The 24,668-nt window shown below is 47.5% G+C and overlaps 1 protein-coding gene across 1 annotated transcript in view; it reads left to right on the plus strand.

Annotated features, from left to right (window-relative positions):
* Positions 1-24,668, plus strand: part of LOC121271227 (adhesion G protein-coupled receptor L1-like) — a 1,693,562-nt gene that overhangs the window by 26,089 nt on the left and 1,642,805 nt on the right. Inside the window, exon 3 of the mRNA XM_041177054.1 lies at positions 24,262-24,371. Within this exon, the coding sequence (XP_041032988.1) occupies positions 24,262-24,371 (110 nt within the window). The remainder of the gene's footprint in view (positions 1-24,261; positions 24,372-24,668) is intronic.

Genomic DNA, 24,668 nt, shown 5'->3' on the forward strand with positions numbered 1-24,668 from the left:
CCTAGCAAGCCACTCAGCTCAAACGGGGAGGCAGTGGTATTATTATCAGGCTAGTAATTTAGAGACCCAGGGTAATGCCATGGGGACGCAGGTTCAAACCCCACCATGGCAGATGGTGAAAGTTGAATTCAAAAATGAAAAGAAATCTGGAATTAATAGCCTCATGAAACCATTGTCAATTGTCATAAACCATCACAGAATCACCCAGTGCAGAAGAGGCCCTTTGGCCCACCGAGTCTGCACCGACACGTGAGAAACACCTGACCTACCTACCTAATCCCATTTACCAGCACTTGGCCCATAGCCTTGAATGTTATGATGTGCCAAGTGCTCATCCAGGTACTTTTTAAAGGATGTGAGGCAACCCGCCTCCACCACCCTCCCAGGCAGCGCATTCCAGACTGTCACCACCCTCTGGGTAAAAAAACTTTTCCTCACATCCCCCCGAAACCTCCTGCCCCTCACCTTGAATTTGTGTCTCCTTGTGACTGACCCTTCAACTGAGGGGAACAGCTGCTCCCTTTCCACCCTGTCCATGCCCCTCATAATCTTGTACACCTCGATCAGGTCGCCCCTCAGTCTTCTCTGCTCCAACGAAAACAACCCAAGTCTATCCAACCTCTCTTCATAACTTAAATGTTTCATCCCAGGCAACATCCTGGTGAATCTCCTCTGCACCCACCCCAGTGCAATCACATCCTTCCTATAATGTGGTGACTAGAACAGCACACCATCCAGTTCAGGTATGGCCCTTTATGGAAGGAAATCTGTCATCCTTACCCGGTCTGGCCTACATGTGACTTCTGAACCACAACAATGTAGTTGACTCTTAAGTGTCTGAGCGAGCCATTCGGTTCTCAAGGATGAGCAACAAATGGTGACCTAGCCAGCAACGTGCCCATCCCATAAATCAATATGAAGAAAAGGCATTTAGAGATGGGTAACAAATGCTGATTTTGCCAGTGACACCCACAACCCACGTGTGCTCAGCTCAGCTTCTGATTTTTGGACACATGTGGGCCACACACCACTGGAAGGGAATGTAATGTACCTTCTCCTTTTACCCAGTGTATACCGTATATACAGGAGATTAGGAGATTATACTGAGCCACGTTAAGGGAATTTAGTCGCAGCCAGGAATAAACCCATTCTTTTCATACATGTACAAGCTCAGGAGCTGGCACTCACAGCCACTATCACACCCTCCCGCACCCCACACCCATCACCCCACACCCCACCCCCTTCACCCAACCCCCTCCTCCTGCACTCAACCCCCATCACCCCACATCCCCCCCTTCACACCATCCCCTCCTCCCGCACCCCACCGCCATCACCCCACACCCCACCCCCTCCTCCCGCACCCCACCCCATCACCCCATCCCACCCTCCCACACCCAACACTCATCAACCCGCACCCCATCCCCATCACCCCATCCCACCCTCCCACACCCAACACTCATCAACCCGCACCCCATCCCCATCACCCCATCCCACCCTCCCACACCCAACACTCATCAACCCGCACCCCATCCCCATCACCCCATCCCACCCTCCCACACCCAACACTCATCAACCCGCACCCCATCCCCATCACCCCACACCCTCTTCCTGCAACCCACACCCATCACCCCCTCCTGCACCCAACCCCCATCACCCCACACCCCACCCCTCCTCCCACACCCCACCCCCATCACCCCACACCCCCCTCCCACACCCTGCCCCCATCACCCCACACCACCCCCTGCACCCCAACCCAGCCCGTCCTGCACCCCGTCCCATCAACCCACACCCCACCCCTCCTGCACCCTGCCCCCATCACCCCACACCACCCCCCGTACCCCACACCCACCCCGTCCTGAACCCCGCCCCATCACCCCACACCCCACCCCTCCTGCACCCCGTCCCCATCAGCCCACACATACACAACTCACACACACACATATACACACTCACACACACACACACTCAATCACAAACACCCAGCCCCACACTCAATCACACATACACCCATACACACAACCACACACACACACATAGCCCTACACACACATCCCCACATGCACATGCACACATGTACACACACACACAGAAACAAACGCAAGCTCAATCACAAACACACAGCCCCACACTCACACACAAACAGACACACACACACACACACACACACACACACAGAGCCCGTCATTCACACACACACACACACAACCCCACACACACAGCCCCACATGCACACGCACACATGCAGAAACAAACGCACGCTGAATCACAAACACACAGACCCACACTCACTCACACACAGACACATACACACACACACACACACACATATACACACAGCCCCACACACGTGCACTCAAACCGCCTCACGCTCACACAGCCCCACATGTGCACATGTATGCACATGCACACATGTACACACACGCACACACACACACACATTCACGCTATATAGAACACACAAAATTAAATCAGTCTTGTTTACTTGGTTTCTACTGTACACACAGGAACTAAGTATAAGGCACATGCAAAGCATGCGACACAAGGCAGGAGGAAATTGTTTCCTCGTGCAGCACAGTTGTCGTAAAGCTGAAATTATCGACTAGTCAGTGACTGTGAGACTTGAATATGTTCTATAGGATGGTTATCTGTGTGGACATTTAGAACTAAACCAGACTTTGAAGGTGATGCAGAAGTGGTCAGGAGCTATTGTGTTGATGCCGTGCATGCAGCAGTGGGTGACCTCAGCTGGATGTGCAGCACATGATTGAGTGTGGGTGGCGCTGGGGCAAAGGCTTCTGATCTGATTAGGATCAGTTCTTTTATCTAGTTATGTAATGAACATCTGGTGTACGGAATGGAGATTTCTACATTAAGCAGCTTACAGGAGCACAGAACAGCAGGGCAAGACAAAGGATTAGCAGTGCGACAGTCGATCACATCTCAGTCAAGAAGCAAGACTTGTCAACCTCGGTGCCACAGAAACATAGGAATCGGATTAGGCGCGGAGTAGGAACAGGACCAAGATTCGGAGAGGGAATAAAAGCAGGAGTAGAAGCAGAAACTGGAGTAGGAACAGGAAAAGGGATTTGTTTAGAACAGGAATAGGAACAAGACTAAGCCATTCAGCCTATAGAACCTGCTTGCCGGTTTGTTAGTCATAGCATTTTTTAAATCTTTTTAATTCTCTGTTTTCTTCATTCCTTACTTTTCTTCAGCTTTTCCATCTCACGTGACCTCTCGGCTCCAAGGTCTTAGCTACTGATGAGGACATTCCCGACCTTATCCCTCGCACATGTGCATCTTTCTCCCTCCCCAACCCTTTCCCCGTAGCGCTGCAAATTTTCTTCTGTCAGACGCTTGTCCTGTTCCCTTCTGAACCTGCCTCCACCATGCTCTCAGCTGGTGCGTTCCAGCTGCTCAGCACTTGCGGTAGAAAGACTTTTCCTGAGGTCGTCTCTGGTTCTTTTGTTAATCAACTTAAATCCATGTTTCCTTCCACTAACAAGAAAGGCTTCTCTCTATCTGCTCTTCATGATTTTGAACATCCCTACGCAATCTCCTCTCAGCCTTGTCTTCTCTAAGGAGAACAGCCCACACTCCTCCAATCTATCCACATGACTGAAATCTCTCATCCCCTGGCACCTTTCCTGTAAATCCTTTCCACACCCTCACTGAAGCCCTTAACATCCTCCCTAAAGTACGGTGCCCCGAATCGGACACAACGTTCCAGTTGAGGCCAAAGTGGTGCTTTCAGAACATTAACCATGTGGTCACCAGGGGGCCCTGAAATTGGGCTGAAATCCAGCTTCTACAGACAGCTCGTCCACCCAGAGAGAAGGATGGCCTGGTGAGTGAGGGGGTTTGGAGCAGGACCAGAGAAGGGCCAATGGTGACCCTGTGGAAATCAGGGGAGCACCCCTGCTCCACTTGACTTCACAGTAAAGGTTTTTTAAAAAGATGTGTACATCTTTGTGATAAGTGTCCAGGGACTGGATTAAGAATCTTGAGCGCTGCCCAGTTTAGCAGAGGAGGCCCTCAGAAGCCACTAGGCCCCCTCATTTACATATGCAAGAGGCCTAGTTCCAGATTTAGGTGTCTGTAAAAGCCTGGCACATTATTGGCTCAATCACCTTTAGAGCAACGTTTGGGTTCATCCTCGAAATCGGCCCTTGTCATACCTGTTGATATGGGAATGAGTAAAATGTCCAATTTCTACACCAGTGTCTACTTGCATCGGTATCAGCTGTCGCTCAGTGGCTGAGGGAGTGCTGCACTGTTGGAGGAGCCGCCTTGTGAATGAAACCTCAAACCGAGGCCCAGCCTGTTCTCAGGTGGGCATGAAAGATTTTCTGGAACCATTCAAGGAAGCACAAGAGCTCCAGCATTCTGGCCAACTGGTCACTTATCCGGTTGTTGCTTGTGGGAGCTGTGCATGATTTGGCTGCCTCGTTTCCTACATCTCAACAGTGACTGCACTCCAAAAGTCTGTGAACTGCTTTGGGGCAACCTGAGAACAGGAAAGCTGTTATATAATGCAAGTTCTTACTTATGGGGCCCTATAAGTTATATAGAGAATAACCCTTGCCCTGCTGAATTAACTCTGACACTGACACTGCTCAAATAAACATCTTTATGGGGCCTTTAGATTATCACATCAGAGGGCTATATTCTGAATAATGAATCCCGTCAGGAATGCTCTCGCTCAAAGTAAATGAGGTTTATTGTTAATCTCCTCTAATGAGCTGCTATATTTTATGTCTCTGTTCCATTCACCACAGGCTATAAACACGGAAAATGTCTGCATCTCTCTCGGCAGTGAGTGAGTTTAATCTGAATTCTATTACACGCACACCAGAGGCTGAGAGCTTCCAGTTTCCAGACACTGTAATTAAAATGTTGAATGGATTTGATTCTGAAATTTGATCATGTACTAAAAACCACTCAAAGCCCCTGCTTAATGAGGAAGAATGACCTAAATCATTGAGCCCAACACTGTCCTTTCATATGAAACTCTTTCCTTCTGTCTGATTATCTTTGCAATTCTCTCTTGCTCTCCCCAGTTTTATGTCCTCTTTCCAGTGACCGGTCCTCTCTCCAGCTCTTCTTGGGTGACCACCACAAACTGGGTTCCCTCGCCACCAACTCCATTCCTCTCCTAGGCAACTGCCTAGGGTTGCCAACCCTCCAGGATTGGCCTGGAGTCTCCAGGAATTGAAGATCAATCTCCAGGACAAGGCTGGGAGCAGCCCTGGAGAAAAATCATCAGGACATTAAAAAAGAATTTTTTTTTATAGATTTACTTTGAGCATTTCTCTTTACCAGATATAAAAAGTATTGAAAACATTGTGGGGGGGTGGGGGGGTAGAGAAGGCTGTTTGGCTGACAATCAAGCATCATCCAATTGGGCAATGAGTTTTTATGCTTCCCAAAACCACACCACCAGAAGGCACAAAGATGGATGTGTTGGCCAACTAATGGCTAGAGCATAGGGGCAAGTTTTGAGATGATTCTTCTGGAAATGCATTTAGTCACAGTTGGGCAACCTTACAACCATCTGAGGCTGAACCAACCTGTTAGGAATCTTGGTGCCATATTTGACCCCAAGGTCAACATATCTGCACCATCTCTAAGGCTTCCTGTTTCCATCTCCGTAACATCGCCCTACTCCACCTCTACCTTAGCTCATCTGCTGCTGAAACCCTCATCCATACCGGTGCTACCTCCAGTTTTGGCTATTCCAACACAATCCTGGCTGGCCTCCCGTCTTCTAGCCTCCATAAACTTGAGGTCGTTCAAAACTCGGCTTCCTATGCCCTAACTTGCACCACGCCCCCTTCACCCATCCGCCCTACGACCACTGACCAACATTGGCTGCCGGTCAGGCTGAATTTTAAAATTTTCCTCCTCCCTTTCAAATCCTCCCATGGCCTTGTCCTTCCTGCCTCAGTAATCCCCTCCAGCCCTGAAACTCTGAGATCTCAGTGCTCCTCCAATTCTAGTCTCTTGGCGCATCCCGGATTTTGAACCCTCCACCATTGGTGGCCATGTCTTCAGCAGCCTGGGCACGAAGCCCTATATTCCCTCCATCAACCTGTCCGCCTCTCGTCCTCTCTTTTCCCCTTCAAGGCATTCCTTAAAATCTAACCCTTGACCAAACTTTTGGCCAACTTCCCTAATAGTGTCAAATTTTGTTTAATAAGGACTCCTGTGAGGAAGGCGCTACATAAATGCAAGTTGTTGTTGCACTTTTACTTTAAATAACGGGATGTGTCTTTATTCAATACTCAGCCCTTTGTACGAAAAAGTTAAAAAAAAAGGACGTCCCTGTAGTACCATCGATGACCTCAGGACATCCCAAAGCACTGTTGTCACTATTGTAACTGAAGAGATGCAGGGGCTAGTTCACATACAGCAAACTTCCAAAACATAAAACTGGTGTTGAGCAGAAGGTAGCAGGGATGAGGAAATTCTTTTATGTGGAGAGAGTAGAGAAGCTGGAATTGTCCTCATTAGAGTGGAGGAGATTAATAGAGGTGTTCAAGACTATAAAGGGCCTTGATAGAGGAGATAAGGAGGGTCGGTAATCAGGGGACGCAAAGGGACATCCTTACATTGGAAGCTGTTCAGAGAAGGTTCACTAGGCTGAAGGGGTTTTACTTATGAGGAAAGGTCGAGCAGGTTGGCCTATGTTCATTTTTAAAAATTTGTTCATGGGATGTGCGCATCACTGCCTAGGCCAGCCTTTATTTCCCATCCTTCATTAAGAGTCAACCACATTGCTGTGGGTCTGGAGTCACATGTAGGCCAGACAGCCTTTATTTCCCATCCTTAATGTGTCAACCACATTGCTGTGGGTCTGGAGTCACATGTAGGCCAGACAGCCTTTATTTCCCATCCTTAATGTGTCAACCACATTGCTGTGGGTCTGGAGTCACATGTAGGCCAGACAGCCTTTATTTCCCATCCTTAATGTGTCAACCACATTGCTGTGGGTCTGGAGTCACATGGAGGCCAGGACCAGGTAACAATGGCAGATTTCCTTCCCTAAAGGATATTCGTGAACTAGATGGGTTTTTATAACAATCACCAATGGCTTCATGGTCATCATCAGACTTTTAATTTCAGATTTTTATTGAATTTGAATTTCCCTATCTGCCATGGTGGGATTTGAACCCAGTTCCCTATGGTGTTATGCTGGGACTCTAGAATACTAGTGACAATACCACTGTGCCACCAGCTCCCAGCACCTTCCACCCTATCAAGGGTGAAGTTTAAATGAATGAGAAGTGATCTTTTTGGAACACGTAAGGTTCTGAAGGGGTCTGACAAGGTAGATGCTGGGAGAATGTTTCACCTCATGTGGGGGATCTAGAACTAGGGGGGGTGCACAGTTTCAAAATAAGGGCTCTCCAATTTATGACAGGGATGAGGAGGAATTGCTTCTCTCAGAGGGTCTTTGGTGTTTGGAGTTCTCTTCCCTGGAGAGCTGTGGTGGCTGGATAATTGAATATATTCAAGGCTGAGTTAGACAGATTTTTGTATGATTGACAATGGAGTTAGGGTTAGAGAGGATAAGCAGGAAAATGGAGTTAAGGCCACATTAGATCAGCCATGATCATATTGAATGGCTGAGCAGGCTTGAGGGGCTGAATGGCCTATTTCTCCTGCTCCTATTTCTTATGCTCTTATGTAAACTATTTTGCAAAGAACCAGAACAGAACTGAGGACATTTTTTTCTTCACACAGCAAGTTGTAGAAACTAGGAATAAAAGGGCTGTGGAAGCAGGTTCAATAGTAACTTTCAAAAGGAAACTGGGTATGTAATTGGAAAGGAAAATGTTGCCAGCGTTATGGGGATGGAGTAGGGGAGTGCAACTAATTGGACAGCTCTTTCAAAGAGCAGGCACAGGTATAATGGGCCAAATGGCATCCTCTGTGGTGTACAATGCTATTGCTCTATGAATCATGCAATAGGATCCATGAGGAAAGGATGGGCTCTGCCCTTCCCAGAGACAGCTGTGTCTCAAGTGAGAGTCACTGAGCTGGAACAGGAGCAGGATGCAGAGTGAACAGTGATGGATGTGAATGAGTGCGTTACATGGCACCAACTCGAATCACTGGCCTCGAATGTCAGTGTACAGCAGGAGAAGTGGCCTGCAGCATTTTGTAGTATCCTGGGAACACTGAGAGATGCTCTGTTTCTTGTCATTCATCGTTGCGTGTGCTTCTATCTGTGGGGAAGAATAAGCACAGCAGAAACCCTTCCCTGCTTACTGAGCAAATAAAGCCATCCCCGCTTCGAAGCAGCTTCCGTTTGGATACCCGATAATGTTGATAAATGTAAACCAGAGAAGACAAGATTCACCTAAAGAGCTGCAAAGCATTTGTGCAAACAGCAATGTGGGATACTTGTGGCTGGAGTGTAGAAGGTTGAGAGGTGATCTGTCGGAGGCTTATAAGATGATAACGGGAGTCGATGAGGTCATGGGGTACGCAGAACAAGAGGTCTTAGTAAGTTTAGGACCTACCGAGCTCATGTGGGGAAATTTTCCAACTTGCAGACGGGTCTCAGTAAAATCTCCTCCAAAACCCATGATTTTCACTCCGTGGGTGTGAGTGCAGGATAGAGGCAGGCCCGCTGGCTCCAAAGGCACTGCCTAGGCAGCCACAGGGCGGGTAAGTGCCAAGGCAGGCTGGTTAGGAGGCCCATCTCAGTTCTCTGGGATCTCATCCCAACGGTGAGGCCCTCTACCCTCACCCCTTACACCCCTCAGTCCCCCACCCAAGCATCCTACTAACCCCAAGCCAACCCAATGCCAACTCATACCTCCCCCCCCACCACCTATACTCCCCTATGGCCACTCACACTCTCCATGCCACCTCCATAGACATTCACCCAATATCAACCATTGGAAGATCCCAGGAGCTATGTGGAGGTGAAAAAGAATAAATTTCTAAAAATCTAATATAGCTCTCGCTCCTATACACTTGGTAGTGAAAAAAATCTCCCTTTCATAAAATCATTCAAAGCTTTCCATTCTCATTCTTATAAGAACAAACTTCTATTCAGATCCCACATCAAAAAGCTGATCTTTAAGACTTACTGAACTGTCAATTAAACTGCGAGCTCAGAAACCTGCTGAAATAATTGTAGCTTTTGAAACTCAGTCAAGCATTGATAATGACATAATAATAGCCCTTGGGGAAATGTCAACAAACAACTCGATTGAAACTGCATGACCAGATGTTCCTTTTTTTTTGCTAACCTATGCCTGTCAGTCAAAGCAGTCCAGCAGAGGGTTTTTTTTCAGATTGACAGTTGCAAACTGTTTTTTAAGTTTAAAGAGCAGAGCATTTAAAAAACTTCAGATCATGATGGTTATACAAATGTTATCGGCCCTCCAAGAGTGTTTATGTCTACTCCATTGATTCTTTTTTTCCTTTATTCTTTTCTGGGATGCACGCATCATTGTCAAGGCCAGCATTTGTTGCCCATCCCTAATGCTCTTGAGCTGAATAGCTTGCTAGGCTATTTCAGAGGGCAGTCAAGAGTCAACCACATTGCTGTGGGTCTGGAATCACATGTAGGCCAGACCAGGTGGGGATTGCAGATGGCACATTACTAATATGCCACTGTCTCCCCAGCTACTCCCATGCTTTTTTTTGTTCTTTCATTGGACAAAGGTGTCACTGGCTAGGACAACATTTATTACCCATGCCTAATTGCCCTTGAGAAGGTGGTGGTGAGCTGCCTACTGGAACCGCTGCAGTCCATGTGGTGTAGGTACACCCACAGCGCTGTTAGGGAGGGAGTGCCAGGATTTTGACCCAGTGACAGTGAAGGAACAGTGATATAGTTTCAAGTCAGGATGGTATGTGGTCTGGAGGGGAACTTGCAAGTGGCGGTGTTCCCATGCATCTGCTGCCCTTGTCCTTCTAGTGGTCACAAATTTGGAAGGTGCTGTGTGCTGACAAGGGTGGTGCTGTTGCTGTCTGGTGTAGCAACCTCTACCTTGCACAGGCTGAGCACCAGCTCTTGGACACTTCTTCCTACCATCCCCTGGACCATGACCCCACCACCGAACATCAAGCCATTATTTCCAGGATTGTCACTGACCTCATCTCCTCTGGAGGTCTTCCTTCCATAGCTTCCAACCTCATAGCCCCCTCAAACCCATACAGCCCGCTCCTACCTCCTTCAGAAAATCCAGAGACAGGATTGTCCTGATAGCCCTATCGTTTCAGCCTGTCCCTGCCCCACTGAACTGATTTCTTCCTATCTTGACTCTATTTTTTCTCCCCTTGCCCAGCCTCTTCACACCTACATTCATGTTTCTTCGAGTGCTCTGCTTCAACAATTTCAAGTTTCCTGGCCCTAACTGCCTCCTCTTCCCTGTGGACGTACAGTCCCTTTACACCTCCATCTCCCAGCAGGATGGTCTGAGGGCTCTTGAACGGAGGGCCTGAACAGTCCCCATTCACCACCACCCTCCTCCACATGGCTGAGCTTGTTCTCTCACTGAACAACTTCTCCTCCAACTTGTCTCACTTCCTCCAAATTAAAGCTGTGGCTATGGATCCCACGTGGACCAGAGTTATGCCTGGTCTTTTTGTGGGGTATGTGGAACATTCCTTGTTCCAGTCCTACTCAGGCCCCCTCTCACAAGTCTTTTTCTGGTCCATTGATTACTGTATCGGTGCCACCTCCTGCTCTCATCAAGAACTGGAAAAATTAATCAACTTTTCTTCCAATTTCCACCCCTCTCTCACCTACACATGGTCTCCAGCACATCCCTTCCCTTCCTTAACTTCTCTGTCTCCATTTCTGGTGATAGACTGTGAACAATATTCATTACAGGCCCACCGATTCCCGCAATTACCTCAACTACACTTCCGGGCACCCTGATTCCTCTTGCAATCCATTTCCCCTATCGCCATCGCCTCCATTGCGTCTGTTCTGATGATGTTACTTTCCACAACAGCACTTCAGACACCTCTTCCTTTCTTCCCAGCTGAGGACCACCATCCCCTCCCCTCTGCCCCACTGTGGTTGACAGGGCCCTCAACTGCATCCGACCCATTTCCCACAATTCTGCCCTCACCTCTTCCCCTCCCTCCCAGAATCATGATAGGGTCCCCCCTGTCCTCCCTTTCTACCCCACCAACCTCTGTACTCAAAGGATCATCCTCTGCCATTCCTGCCAACTCCAGCATGATGTCACCATCAAACACGTCTAACCCTCACCGCCCTCCCCCCACTGTCAGCATTCTGTAGGGACAATTCCCTCCGTGATGCCCTGGTCTACTCCACTATCAGTCCAATGCCTTATCCCCTTCCCACAGCACCTCCCGGTGTCATCGTAGGAGGTGTAACACCTGCCCCTTTACCTCCTTCCTCCTCACTGTCCAAGGCCCCAAACATTCCTTCCAGGTGAAGAAACAATTTACTTGCACTTTTTTCAATTTAGTCTGCTGTATTCACTGCTCACAATGTGGTCTCCTCTACATTGGCAAGACTAAATGCAGACAGTGTGACCGCTTTGCAGAACACCTTCGCTCAGTTTGCAAGCATGACCCCGACCTTCCAGCCGCTTGCCATTTGAATTCACCATCTTGGTCTCATACTCACGTTCCTGATCCTCGGCCTGCTGCAATGTTCCAGTGAAGCCCAACACAAGCTGGGGCAACAGCACCTCATCTTCCGATGAGGCACTTGAGAGCCTTCTGGACTCAGCATTGAGTTCAACGACTTTGGACCATGAACTCTACCCTCCATTTTGAATTTGTTTTCCCCCAAGTGCCAGCCTCTATCTAGTTCTCTTATATTCACTTTCAGACAGCACTGGTCCCATTTGCTGTTATTAACACATTCTGCTATTTTACTTTCAGACAGTGCTGACCTTTACTCTGCTATTAATACCCACTCTGGACCAATGCTTTGTATCTTTAATACCATTATTACCACTCCCTTTGCCTTGTGTTCTATGCCATCTTTGTCATTTAATCTACCCCACTTTCTAACCTAACCCTGACCTTCTGCTTTGCCCCAACTTGCCCCTCCCTTTTATTCTCAACAGTGTAACACCCATCACATTTCTACCTCTCTCCTGCTCAAAAGAAGAGTCATATTGGACTTGAAACATTAACTCTGTTTCTCTCCCCACAGCTGCTGTCAGACTTGCTGAGCTTTTCCAGCATCTTCCTATTTTTATTTTTGGATTCCAGCATCAGCAGTATTTTGGTTTTATCATTGTGCTAGTTAATACCCCATTGTACTACTTTTATAGATTAACTGCATGGCAACATAGATTACACTTGTCAAAAATAACCCTTTAGGTGTAAATTGTTCTGATGATGTGAAAGAACTGTGGAAATGTAGATTTAGCATGTCCTTTCTTCTTATATGCCCCCTATTGCAAACACTAACCACACATTATACTCCAATTATACCACCTCAGAGTCATTGTATACTCCCATCAGGATCCAGTTACATAAACTAATCACACCAGCAGAGATCCAGTTACATATCCCATTGCACCAGCAGAGATCCAGTTACATACCCCATTACATCAGCAGAGATCCAGTTAATAGCATATGACACCCACTAACAGGGATTCATCTGTAGACTCTACGCTGTCAGTATAGGTCCATACAGGGAATGGTCCAATTAGTTACTCATTTAAACCAGCAAGGACCCATGGATCATCCCTTTATGCCGGCAGGAGCCCAGCTAAATACCCTGTTAAACCTGCAAGGTCCAGATACTCATCACATTACACCTGTAGGAAACTGGCTACATATCCATTACACCAGCGGAAAAGTAGATACAAAATGTTTGGATACATATCATTTCCCCATTGAACTGAGTGCAGTATTAAAAGTCACCCTAATTGCTAATATTGCTTAATGTAAATGTAATCTACTAATACAGTGGCAAATAGTTTCAATCTGTTACCATCATTCCATACTGGCTCGTGCAATTCAGTTTGTGGGCAGGAGTGTGAGTGTACCTGTGGGTAACTGTATGCATAGTTTTGTATGTGTTAGTACATGTGTGTATGTGTGTGTGTGTGTGTGTGTGTGTGTTTGTAAGTGTGAATATGCTTACATTAAGCATGTGAAACTCAGCCAAGCATTCATAATGACAATGACAAAACGCACCATGTTGATGTGAATGTATCAGCAGCAGTATGTGTGTCAGTGGATTTGTATGTGTATATCAATGAATTCGTGTGTGAGCTTGAGTCTGCATCTGAGAATACCTGTTTGCCTATGTAGTTCTGTGTTTATGTGCCTAAGAAGGCATCTCACTACCACTTTCTCAAGGGCAGTTAGGCACGGACAATAAATACTGGCTTTGCCAGTGATGCCCACATCCCATTGAAAGAATAAAAAACAAATGTGACCTTTGGAGGCTGACTGGACAGGTAATAAAAGATTCAAGTAGAAAAGGAAAGCTCAGCTGGCTGAAAGTAGGACCCAGGAGGCCAGTGAACCATGCACCTTTTCAGCCCCACTGTCTTCCTCTGCAGCAAATGTGACAGAGGCTGCCATGCCAGAGTGGGTGCACCTGAGCCACTGCAGGTGATGCTTAAGACAGAGTTGACCATCCGCCACAGCACAAACCATGTCCTCACGAGATGGAAGGGTGTGTGTTTGTGTGTGTGTGTGTGTGTGTGTGTATGCATGTCTGTGTTTCTGTGTGCATATGTGTGTGTGTGCATGCGTGTGCGTCTGTGTGTGTGTGTGTGTGTGTGTGCATGTCTGTGTTTCTGGGTGTATATGTGTGTGTGTGCATGCGTGTGCGTCTGTGTGTGTGTGTGTGTGTGTGCATGTCTGTGTTTCTGGGTGTATATGTGTGTGTGTGTGCATGCGTGTGCGTGTGCATGTCTGTGTTTCTGTGTGTATATGTGTGTGGGTGCATGCGTGTGCGTCTGTGTGTGTGTGTGCATGTCTGTGTTTCTCTGCTTGTGTGTATGTGTCTGTGTTTGTGTGTGTGCCTGCGTGCATGTATGTCTATGCATGCCTGTGTTTCTGTGTGTGTGTGTCTGTGTGTTTGTATGTCTGTGCATGCATGTGTGTGTGCGCGTGTGTGTGTATGTGTGTGCATGCAGTCTGAACACAATAAATGCTCAACAGTGATAGGTGATTTTCGCAACATAGAACCCAGCATCCTCAGGCTTCATTGCTTATTGAAAGAAATTCCCTAGGATGAGGGAAGAGGGGAGAGAGTAGGCAGTTGTACATGATGACCATCAGGCACCATGTCACAGGGATGGGATACTAGTCTTTGCGAAGCGATATTTCACTTTAACTTTGAAGCTGGATCCAGGTTTGGCAGTAACAGCTGGCAACTTTTCTGGTGCCTCTCCCTGCCGTGAATGTTTTGTTCTGCATTACAGGCACTGACTGCTCCCTGCTGGCTGTGTCTGCTGAGGCTGCAGCACTCCACTTCCTGCTGCACAAGCCTTGACACGGAGGCAGGTGCTGAGGTCGCAGTACGCTTGGAAGATTGGTAAATTTGTACCACGATTCCCTGCGGACCATCCGGTCAGTGGAGTGTGGGGATGTCTCCGACATGAATGCCTGGAGTGAAGAAAGAGCTGTCCCAGATGGGAGATAGGCTTCTGTTTATTTATGTCACCGGAGGAGGGTGAATGAACAGAGAATAGAATTTTTTCCATCATCAGCCTCACTGCTCAGACACTATGTACCAGAGCGATACGGAATAATTTGCACATACCTGCTGCTCTACACCTCCTACAGCTTCCTTTTCGAAGGCAAAGTTACTCTCCCTCAGGAGCCAGAATCTAAGGGGAGGGCGAGTGGCCCCAGTGAAGGAATAGGCAGCACCACCACTTACATAGCAGTTAGAGTAAAGCTCCCCCTACACTGACCCCATCACACACTCCCAGGACAGGTATAGTATGGGGTTAGATACAGAGTAAAGCTCCCTCTACACTGTCCCCATCAAACACTCCCAGGACAGGTACAGCACGGTATTAGATACAGAGTAAAGCTCCCCCTACACTGTCCCTATCAAACATTCCCAGGGCAGGTACAGCACGGGGTTAGATACAGAGTAAAGCTCCCTCTACACTGTCCCCATCAAACACTCCCAGGACAGGTACAGCACAGGGTTAGATACAGAGTAAAGCTCACTCTACACTGTCCCCATCAAACACTCCCAGGACAGGTACAGCACAGGGTTAGATACAGAGTAAAGCTCCCTCTACACTGTCCCCATCAAACACTTCCAGGACAGGTACAGCACAGGGTTAGATACAGAGTAAATCTCCCTCTACACTTTCCCTATCAAACACTCCCAGGACAGGTACAGCACGGGATTAGATACAGAGTAAAGCTCCCTCTACACTGTCCCCATCAAAAACTCCCAGGACAGGTACAGCACGGGGTTAGATACAGAGTAAATCTCCCTCTACACTTTCCCTATCAAACACTCCCAGGGCAGGTACAGCACAGGCTCAGTGCAGATTAAATCAAACTCCTCACTGACTCAGCATATCTAGGTTAATGCAGAATAAGCCCTCATGACCCACAGTCTCAGTTTGACTACACCAACGTGAAATTTCTGCTTCTTGTGCCTGACACCCTGTGGCTCCTTGCAGTCTGACAATCTGGTGCTGGTTTAAGCTGAGCTGCGAGCATTCTTATGCTGTGGGAGGCTTGCTTGTCAGGTCTGATAATGAAACTAGAAATAGGCTCCCCTTTGAATCTGGGTGTCGACTCGCTACGTCAGAGTCTTTGTTGTACGGAGATGGCTTTTTAGGTTCGCAGTAATGCAGTATCAAGCAGCAGTGGCCTAACCTTGTTCTGCCGGCCAAATCTCTGCCAAACACATCAGTCCCTGCACCCTGGCCTGAGACCGTCTGAACATCATTTCATTGCTGCTTTATAACATTGTCCTTTGTGTCTGAGCTGCCTGAAATGATGTTGATGCTGTAAGTGGAAAATCTATTCCCTGCCCTGTCATCCCCACCTACATCAGCGCAAGTAAACAGAAAATTGGTTCCAGTGAGTGTTGCCTCCAGGTGCTTCCATGTTGGAAACACCTCATCCCCCTCCCCCGCCAACCCCCAAGATGCTCCCGAAGGAGTCGGCGATTCAGATTAAGCAATCCTTCCCTCCCTCCCTGCCTCCCGCCCCCTCTGATGTTCCGAGCCTGCCATGACCTCACCACCCACCTCTGCGGCCAGCGGAGTCCCCGGGCCCAACAGCCAGCACGGAGCTGGGAACGCTGGCTATGTAGAACAGCACGCCTGCCCCGGGGGAGAGGCGCCAAGGGGAAGACGAGAAAGCCTCGCTGCCAGTGCCAGCCCAGCCTAGTGAACGGTTTTGAAAGTTACCCGCAGGAGAGACAGGAGATCTGCATCCTGACCGTGTGTGTTTCTTTTACTTTTTGCATGTTGTATTAATGGTGTAAATGAGGTCTCCGTAGTCTTAAGTAGGTCAACTGCGTGAACTTAGTAACTGCAAGAACTATGTACATAGATACAGTAAAAGGTTCAAACTAGGCACTGTCTCCATGCTTGCTTGCGCACACAGCTCTGTCCAACACTAGACTGACCCCTAGGTGTGGATCATGTGTTCTCTTACATCATTGTGTGGGCGGTTCTGTACTCAGTCCCATGTTAACCCTTTATGTGCTGGATATACTACCATTTGCACACAGGTGAAGACCATGGTGTAGTGGTCATGCCACTGGACTAGTAATCCAGAAGCGCAGGCTATTCTTCAGGGGACATGGTTTCGGTTCCCACCATGACAGCTGGTGGAATTTAAATTCAATTAACAAAGTTTGGAATGAAAAGCTGGTCTCAGTAATGGTGGCCATGAAACGATCATTGATTGTTGTAAAAACCCACCTGGTTCACCAATGCCCTTTAGGGAAGGAAATCTGCCCTCCTTATCCAGTCTGGCCTACCTGTGCATGTGACTCCAGGCCTATAGGTATGTGGCTGACTCTTAACCTCCCTCTGAAATTGTTTAGCAAGTCGCTCAGTTCAAGGGCAATAAAGGATGTACAACAAATGCTGGACTTGCCAGCGACATCAACATCCAATTGAATAAATTTAAAAATAAACCGGTTCTGCTGCCTGATGTGTGGTGTGTTTTCCAGCATTTTCTATTTTAATTTTAGCCTTCTGGCCATGTTGAATTTTCAGCCACTTCAGTTTGGTTGGCCGGGTTGAATCTAATGAGACCATGGTTACTGCAATGGACAGAGGTCGCATTGGATGGACACGATAGCAGATAAACAAGAGAGAAGGCGAGAGAGAGCCTGATGGATAAAACAAAAGCAACCAAATGAAGGAGAGAGACAAGACAAAGCAGTGAGGGATAGACAGCTCGAAAGAAAACAAACCTCAGAGCATGGGGACATGAGTTTAAGCAGAGGAGATGAGAAATGATCTGTGAAAATCTTGAGCAATGCTGTCTGATGGAGCAAGACAAATGTTTTCTCATTCCCAGAACCTAATCGGCGATGTTATTAGATCAATTTGTTATTGTAGACAGTGAACTATATATGTATATATATAATATATATATATAGAGAGAGAGAGATAGAAGCAGAGAAAAAGAGAGCCAGAGGGGCTGGAGGAAGAGTGAGATAAGAAGAGGGAGAGAGAGTGAGAGAGAGAGAGAGGGGGTGGGACAAGAGAGGAAGAAAGACAAGTGAGAAGGAAACAGAGAGAGAAAGAGAGAATGGGCCGAGAAATGGAAAGAGGGAGAGAGGGTCTGCACAGCCACAAAGCAATTGAGATTGTGGAATTCAGTAACATGAGGGAGGGAGCCTGTACCATTCACAGTCATGGCAATAAGCGGGGCCCTATACGAGGGAGCTATACCACTCCAACGTGTTAACTATTGTAGAATGCTGGAAGCTCAGAGGGTCTCAGAGCTCCGCATACATCAAGCTTCAAATTAAATCATGCTTTCATTCATAAACCCATTACCTCATTTTACTTCAATACAGAAATTAATTTCCAAACCTATGTCTTTAATTATCAATAGATGTGTTTCCAGATTCATGTGCACATCTAGAGAAATCAAATTTGAAAACTTTTGAATTAATTTGCAAACGTCTGAAGCTATCATACATTAAGAAATTGATTTATTAATTAGTTTGCACATTAATTGCGTTCACAGTTCCTTAAAGTGCCAATGGTAATGGCCCATAACTCTCCGGTTTGCCCTTAGGCAGGGAGCTGAGATGAGTTGGCCCTTTGGAACTGAGATGAGGGAGCAATTTCTTCACTCAGAGAGTTGTGAACCTTCAGAATTCTTCACCTCACTCAGCTGTGGAGGCTGAGCTGTCCAGCATATTCGAGACAGGGAGCGATAGGTTTCTGGGCGCTGCAGGAATCAATGGATACAGGGATAATGTGGGAAAGCGGACTTGATGTGGAAGATCAATCATGATCTGATTGAATGGCAGAGCAGGCTTGATGGGCCAAATGGCCTCCTCCTGCCCCTAATTTCTTAAACAATAGACTAAACAGACTGAGAGAAACAAAGATAGCAGGATGAAGAGCGATGGAGGGGACCAGGGATAAGCGAGTGCCTTGGAGGAGCTTTGTGTTCTCATAAGTTTCTCGGACAGGACTTGAACCCAGGGACCTGCTGACTCAGAGGCGAACCACTGACTCATGGCTGACACAACTCCAGCAAGTAACATAACAGCAGAAAATTGGAGGAATTAATGAAAAAGTAAATCGCGCGACCTGCAGGGGAATATAATTTCACCATGTTTAGAAAGAAAATTTGTGATATTGTTAACATACACAGAAAAATGTACCTGACATATGGGCTGAAACCCATTAAGGTGCACGTAGGACCATTCACACTGAGATAACTGAACTCCAGGTCCATGCAGCAGTCAGAAGCCAAGTGGCAATAGGTATCTATGGAACGAGGCTAACCTGCAAGTGATAGAGACGAACGCAAGACACAAGTGTTTAGAAGGAACAATTACACAGGAAAGGTGCTGGATTATGTTTCAAGGTACCTGGACGGATAAAGAATTCCCAGTTCTGTCCTCCTCTTTGACCAAACATTTGCTTACTTGTCCCAACAACTCCTTACATGGCTTGCTGTGAAATCTTGTTTGATAATGCTCCCACAAAGAACCTTTGGACATTTTTAAAAATTCTTTCATGGGATGTGGGTGTCACTGGCAAGGTCAGCATTTGTTGCCCATCCCTAGTTGCCCTTGAACTGAGTGGCTTGCTCGGCCATTAAGAGTCAACAACATTGCTGTGGGTCTGGAGTCACATGTAGGCCAGACCAGGTAAGGACGGCAGATTTCCTTCCCTAAAGGACATTAGTGAACCAGATGGGTTTTTACAACTATCGATGATAGTTTCATATTTATGAATTGAGTTCAAATTCCACCAGCTCCATTATGGGATTTAGCCTCTGGATTACTAGCCCAATGGCATTACTGTTAGGCCGCTTTCCCACATTATATGACATTGAAAAAACTACATAAATGCAAGTCACTATTGTTGATGAAGTCAATCCAACGCTTTAACCTTGCTGGAAGTATGTGTTGCAAAGGAAGCAGAAATAATTCTAGGGGTTTACTATAGACTAATAAACCTAAAGAAACAGAAGAACAGGTTAAGGAGAAAAGGCAGGTATTTGTTAAAAATCCAGTCATACAAACTGGGGGGACTTTAACCAACCTCTTATACACTGGCACCCCAAGTAGTGTCGAACCTGGACTAGTGAATGGAATGCATGCCTGCCTTTCTGCTCTCGTGTATTAAACTTACCACCTGAGTAGGTCCCCATTCGGACTTGTTGGTGCCTGAGGGGATAGTGACTGAAAATGTGATCAACCTAACTTGGGACAAGCTGGTGACACGAGTCAGCCTTTGGCCATTACAACATGAACCTGGCCAACTTCAAGAGAATGAGGCAATAGCTTAAGTAAGTCAACCAAGGGGGGTGGGGGGGGGGGGGGCAGGTAGTTCAGGAACAAACCTCAGGTAAGGGGAATGTTACAGAACATGTTACAAAGAGAGCAATTACCAAGGACTTTGAGTACGGACTAAAGCAACATGACCTCAATTGATTGACCAGAAAAATATACGGCAAGGAAGGACTTGCACTTATATAGCGCCTTTCAGGACCTTGAGACATCCTCAAGCGTTCTACATCCAAAGTAATATTTTTGAAGTGCGGCCACTTTTGTGATGTAGGAAGCGCAGCAGCCGATCTGCGCCAGCAAGATCCTACAAGCAGCCATGTGAAAACGACCAGACAACGTTTTTAGTGATGTTGGTTGGGAGATAAGCCTTGGCCAGGGCACCGGGATATGCCCCTCCTCTTCACCAGAATAGTGCCATGCTATTGTTTCCGTCCACCTGAGATGGGGCCTCGGTTTAATGTCTCAACTGAAATTTGGCATCTCCGACAGTGTGGCAGTCCCTAAGCCATGGACTGAGGCGCCTGCCTTGATTATCCCTAATCATAAGTTATAGACACCAGCCAAACAATGGGGCTCATTCTCTTCAGTCGCCAACGGTGGGAAGTTGTATTTAAATATTGTTCAGCACCAGTTTATGTTCAATCTTCTCTGTATTCCTCTCTACCTGTGTGCCTAACGTCACGGAATTTCTGGCTATTTAATGATCCCCCGTCTTAAACACAGCCTCCCGAGAATTGCTGTCATGCCGACCAGCTGACAGCTGTAGATGGCGAGAGTTCACTAAAGCTTTACATTTCTTTGTGAGCCGCTTGTCAGAGTCCGTCCATTCTTCCATTGTAAAGCTCCGTAATATTGCGCTCCTGGGCTGCCGCGGGCTAAAGTAATGGGATAATCCTTATTGTTTGCCCGCGAGGTAATTCTTCAGTGGAATGTGCTATTCAAAAGCCTTGCGATGACACCGTGACAGACACACTCAAGTAGCTGAGGGTTTGTGCAAGTGGGCTGGCATAATAGCAGGCGAATAATTAGAGGGAAAGTGCAGCCACTTCAGATTCACGCGTCAAGTACCCAAGGTGGTTGGAAGATATTTGCATAAGTGTAGAGGCTCAGACGCATCCCTCCCCCTCTCTCGCTGGTTTTGTACTCTTCCTTTAATTTGAATTCCGGGAGCCAGGTGTCAGAGAGACATCACCCAGTGTTTAGGCTGTTAAATCTGGTCTCCACAGCCCATGTGGAAGACACCGAGGCTGGATTTCACCTGCTAATGTTCGTAGCTTGAGGTGCACCTTGATGGGAACGCTCGCTGCATATTAACACCCGAATTCTCACCCTTGTGTTTGAATGCATTCCAGTCGCTGGAAGATCTCCCGGACCGAGACCCCGTTCAAACTTTCTATCCCTATGCCTCTGGCCTCTAACGTCGCCTATCTGTTTGCACTCTGGAAAATGTCACATCAAACATGTGGATAGACGAGGAGCAGAGGGTGGTGGGGGTTGGGGGCCCGAGGACCTGCAGTGGGTGCCCTGTCTTTGTCTTATTCATGACACCAAGCCAATTGTGAGGTGAATTCAAAGGGACCTTTGACATCCAGGAACTGCAGACAAAGAGAATTTAAAAAAAAAAATATTCTGTCATAGGATGTGGGCATAACCGGTAAGGCCAGCCTTTGTTGCCCGTCAACTGAGTGTCTTGCTAGGCCATTTCAGAGTCAACCACATTGCTGTGGGTCTGGAGTCACATGTAAACCAGACCAGACTAGGTAAGGGAGGCAGATTTCCTTCCTGAAAGGACATTAGTGAACCCACATCATGGTCACTTATGAGTGAGATTAGTTTCATATTCCAGATTTTATTATTTGAATTTAAATTCCACCAGTTGCCATGGTGGGATTTGAACCAGTGTCTCCAGAGCTTTAGCCTGGGCCTCTGGGTTACCGATATTACTGCTCCACCACCATCTCCCATCCCATTGGGCTGGAAGGTGAAGTTGCACATGATCATCACATGCCCATGAATGAAGTTTGGAAAAGAGGTCTCAGCTCTTGGGACTTCTCCCTCTTGTTCAGGATACGAATGGTCGAGGTGGTCGCTTTCTAACCCGAAAATATTCTCCTTGACGCTCAGACGCAACAGGTTTCACCGGAAAGTTTGTGCCTTACAAACGAGCACAAATCCAGAATGAAGGAAGGATTGGGTCCTTTGTCTCGGGAGGCTAGAGGGTTCCTCTCCTACATCGCCTTGTCCAAACCTCCCGCACGGCTCCCCCAAAGACCTCGCCAAGCTGGAACGTTTTCATGTCTTTTCCCCCTTCAGGCCCGCGATAGCCACATTTAGACCCATTCTCCCTCCTAACAGGCCAGCAGCCTGTTTATCGTTTCCTCCTGTTTTGACTGCGGATACAGTCAACATGTTGACTGTGTGCTGGCCTTGCAGGGATCCAGTCAACCTTGCTGACTGTACCTCCTTTCTCAAACACTCTGAACCGTAAGCGGGAGCCACCAACTTGCCCAAGCAGGTAGCCCTGGATCCCTTCATTGTTCCCACCTTTACCTGCGCTCTGCCACGTTACCAAATCCATTTCATTAGCCGCCCTTAAAAGCAGGCACTAAAAGCCCATATTGAAAAGCCCAGTGGAGCTTCTGGTACCTCTGTTGTGCCCGTGGGCAGGTTTAATTCAACAGGAATGAAACATTTGGAATAAAAATAGACTGCAACTAAAATGTTGGCGCCAAACGGTTTCACGGTGCAAATGTTAGTGAAAATACAGTCTGGATCCAGAGCCTTGAGCGCAAATTTGTGCACAGTAAGCAGAAAGGTCAGATCCACATACACAAAGTGGGGAGGCCCTGTGGCACAGCGGGTGGCGTCCCTGACTCTGGGACAGAAGCTCTGGGTTTGAGTCGCACCCCCAGATTTGATGGGCAAAGGGAGCCCCATCGAAAAGTGGCCAAACAGGTTGATTATCAACCTGCCAATCCTTCCAACACGTGCCGCTGACCGGCGGTGAGAGCGGGAGAGATTCCTGGCCAGCCGCATGATAGGAAGAATGTTGGAACCTCTACCATCTCCATCCGTAGCTCCGTGTAAAAGCGCATGTTGCCACAGCAACCTGGGCTCCCCGAGCCAATTGCAACACACCATGACACGTGAAGGGAAATGCCCATTGCGATGTAGACAAAGACGATAGTTAACTTGGCCACAAGGCAATTCCAAAGGCAGCAAATGAACGTATGACCAGTTCATTCCTTTTATTAAGAAAGTAGTGTTGGGCCAGAAAGGGGAGAACCCCCCTGCTCTTCACAGATAGTTCCACAGAGCATTGGGGGTTAGCAGGGGGAAGATGGTAGGGGTGCGGGTGTAGAATTTCTGTCTCAGCTCTCCGACCCTCCTGCCATAACTTTGCTGCAAACCCCGAAGACACAAAATCAACTGATATTTACACTTCTTCCCACCTCCCACCAAACTTACCAAAGAGATTGAGACACAGAGGTTCGGCCTCAGGATCTTCTCTGCCCAACTGAATGGGCAGGACCTCTGTTTAGAGCTTTGAAGGAGAAACAAAGCCTCCAACAACACGGCGCTGCTCCTGTGTGATTCCTGATTTACAGTAGGACTTGAACCTTCTCTCAGAGGCCCATCAAGTGAGCCAAGCTGGCAAGAGGGATATCCATAAGGAGCGCTCTCAAACCTCAGGAGACCAGGAGAAGCAGGACGGAAGCCAAAGCTCAGAACAGCCCAAATAAGACACCAATTGATCCTAAATTTGCAATGTCACTCAGAGCCCAGTGGTTATGGAATAGGGATAACTGGGAGTGTTTGATGGGGACAGTGTAGAGGAAACTTTACTCTGTATCTAACCCCGTGCTGTACCTGCCCTGGGAGTGTTTGATGGGGACAGTGTAGAGGAAGCTTTACTCTGTATCTAACCCCGTGCTGTAACTGCCCTGGGAGTGTTTGATGGGGACAGTGTAGAGGGAGCTTTACTCTGTATCTAACCCTGTGCTGTACCTGTCCTGGGAGTGTTTGATGGGGACAGTGTAGAGGGAGCTTTACTCTGTATCTAACCCCATACTATACCTGTCCTGGGAGTGTTTGATGGGTACAGTGTAGAGGGAGGTTTACTCTGTATATAACCCTGTGCTGTATCTTTACTGGGAGTGTTTGATGGGTCATTGTAGTGGATGTTTTATTCTGTATCTAATCCATGTTGTATTTGCCCTGTGAGTTAATAAACACATTTTGTAGCAATTGCAGTGTTTCTGCAGCAGTTTCCAAATGGCTAATTGGTGATGTCTCTCTAACAGGTGTAACAATCGCACGCAGTGTGTGGTGGTCGCAGGATCGGATGTCTTCCCTGACCCTTGCCCAGGGACCTACAAATACCTGGAGATCCAGTATGAGTGCGTCCCCTACAGTAAGTAGCAGCTCCCATTCTAATCTCACCTCATGGACCACTGCTGTTTTTGGAGAGCCTGTTCATAAATACATGAGAATGCCATTGCGAGTGGCTGCAAGTGGGGGTGGACTCTGTAATAACTGTGTTGTGTGATAATGGGCCCAGACATCATGTTCTGGCCTTGTTGTTTGATTGGTTTTAGCAGGCAGCGTCTGTCCTCTTTGACTTCCCTTTCAGACAATCGCTAACTATTGAATCCGGCCAATCACGGCCCTGTCGCCAAGCCGTGAGTCAAGTGACTGGCATTGCTGGTCA

Source organism: Carcharodon carcharias, chromosome 30 (genome assembly GCF_017639515.1).
Source record: "Carcharodon carcharias isolate sCarCar2 chromosome 30, sCarCar2.pri, whole genome shotgun sequence".
Lineage (NCBI taxonomy): Eukaryota > Metazoa > Chordata > Chondrichthyes > Lamniformes > Lamnidae > Carcharodon > Carcharodon carcharias.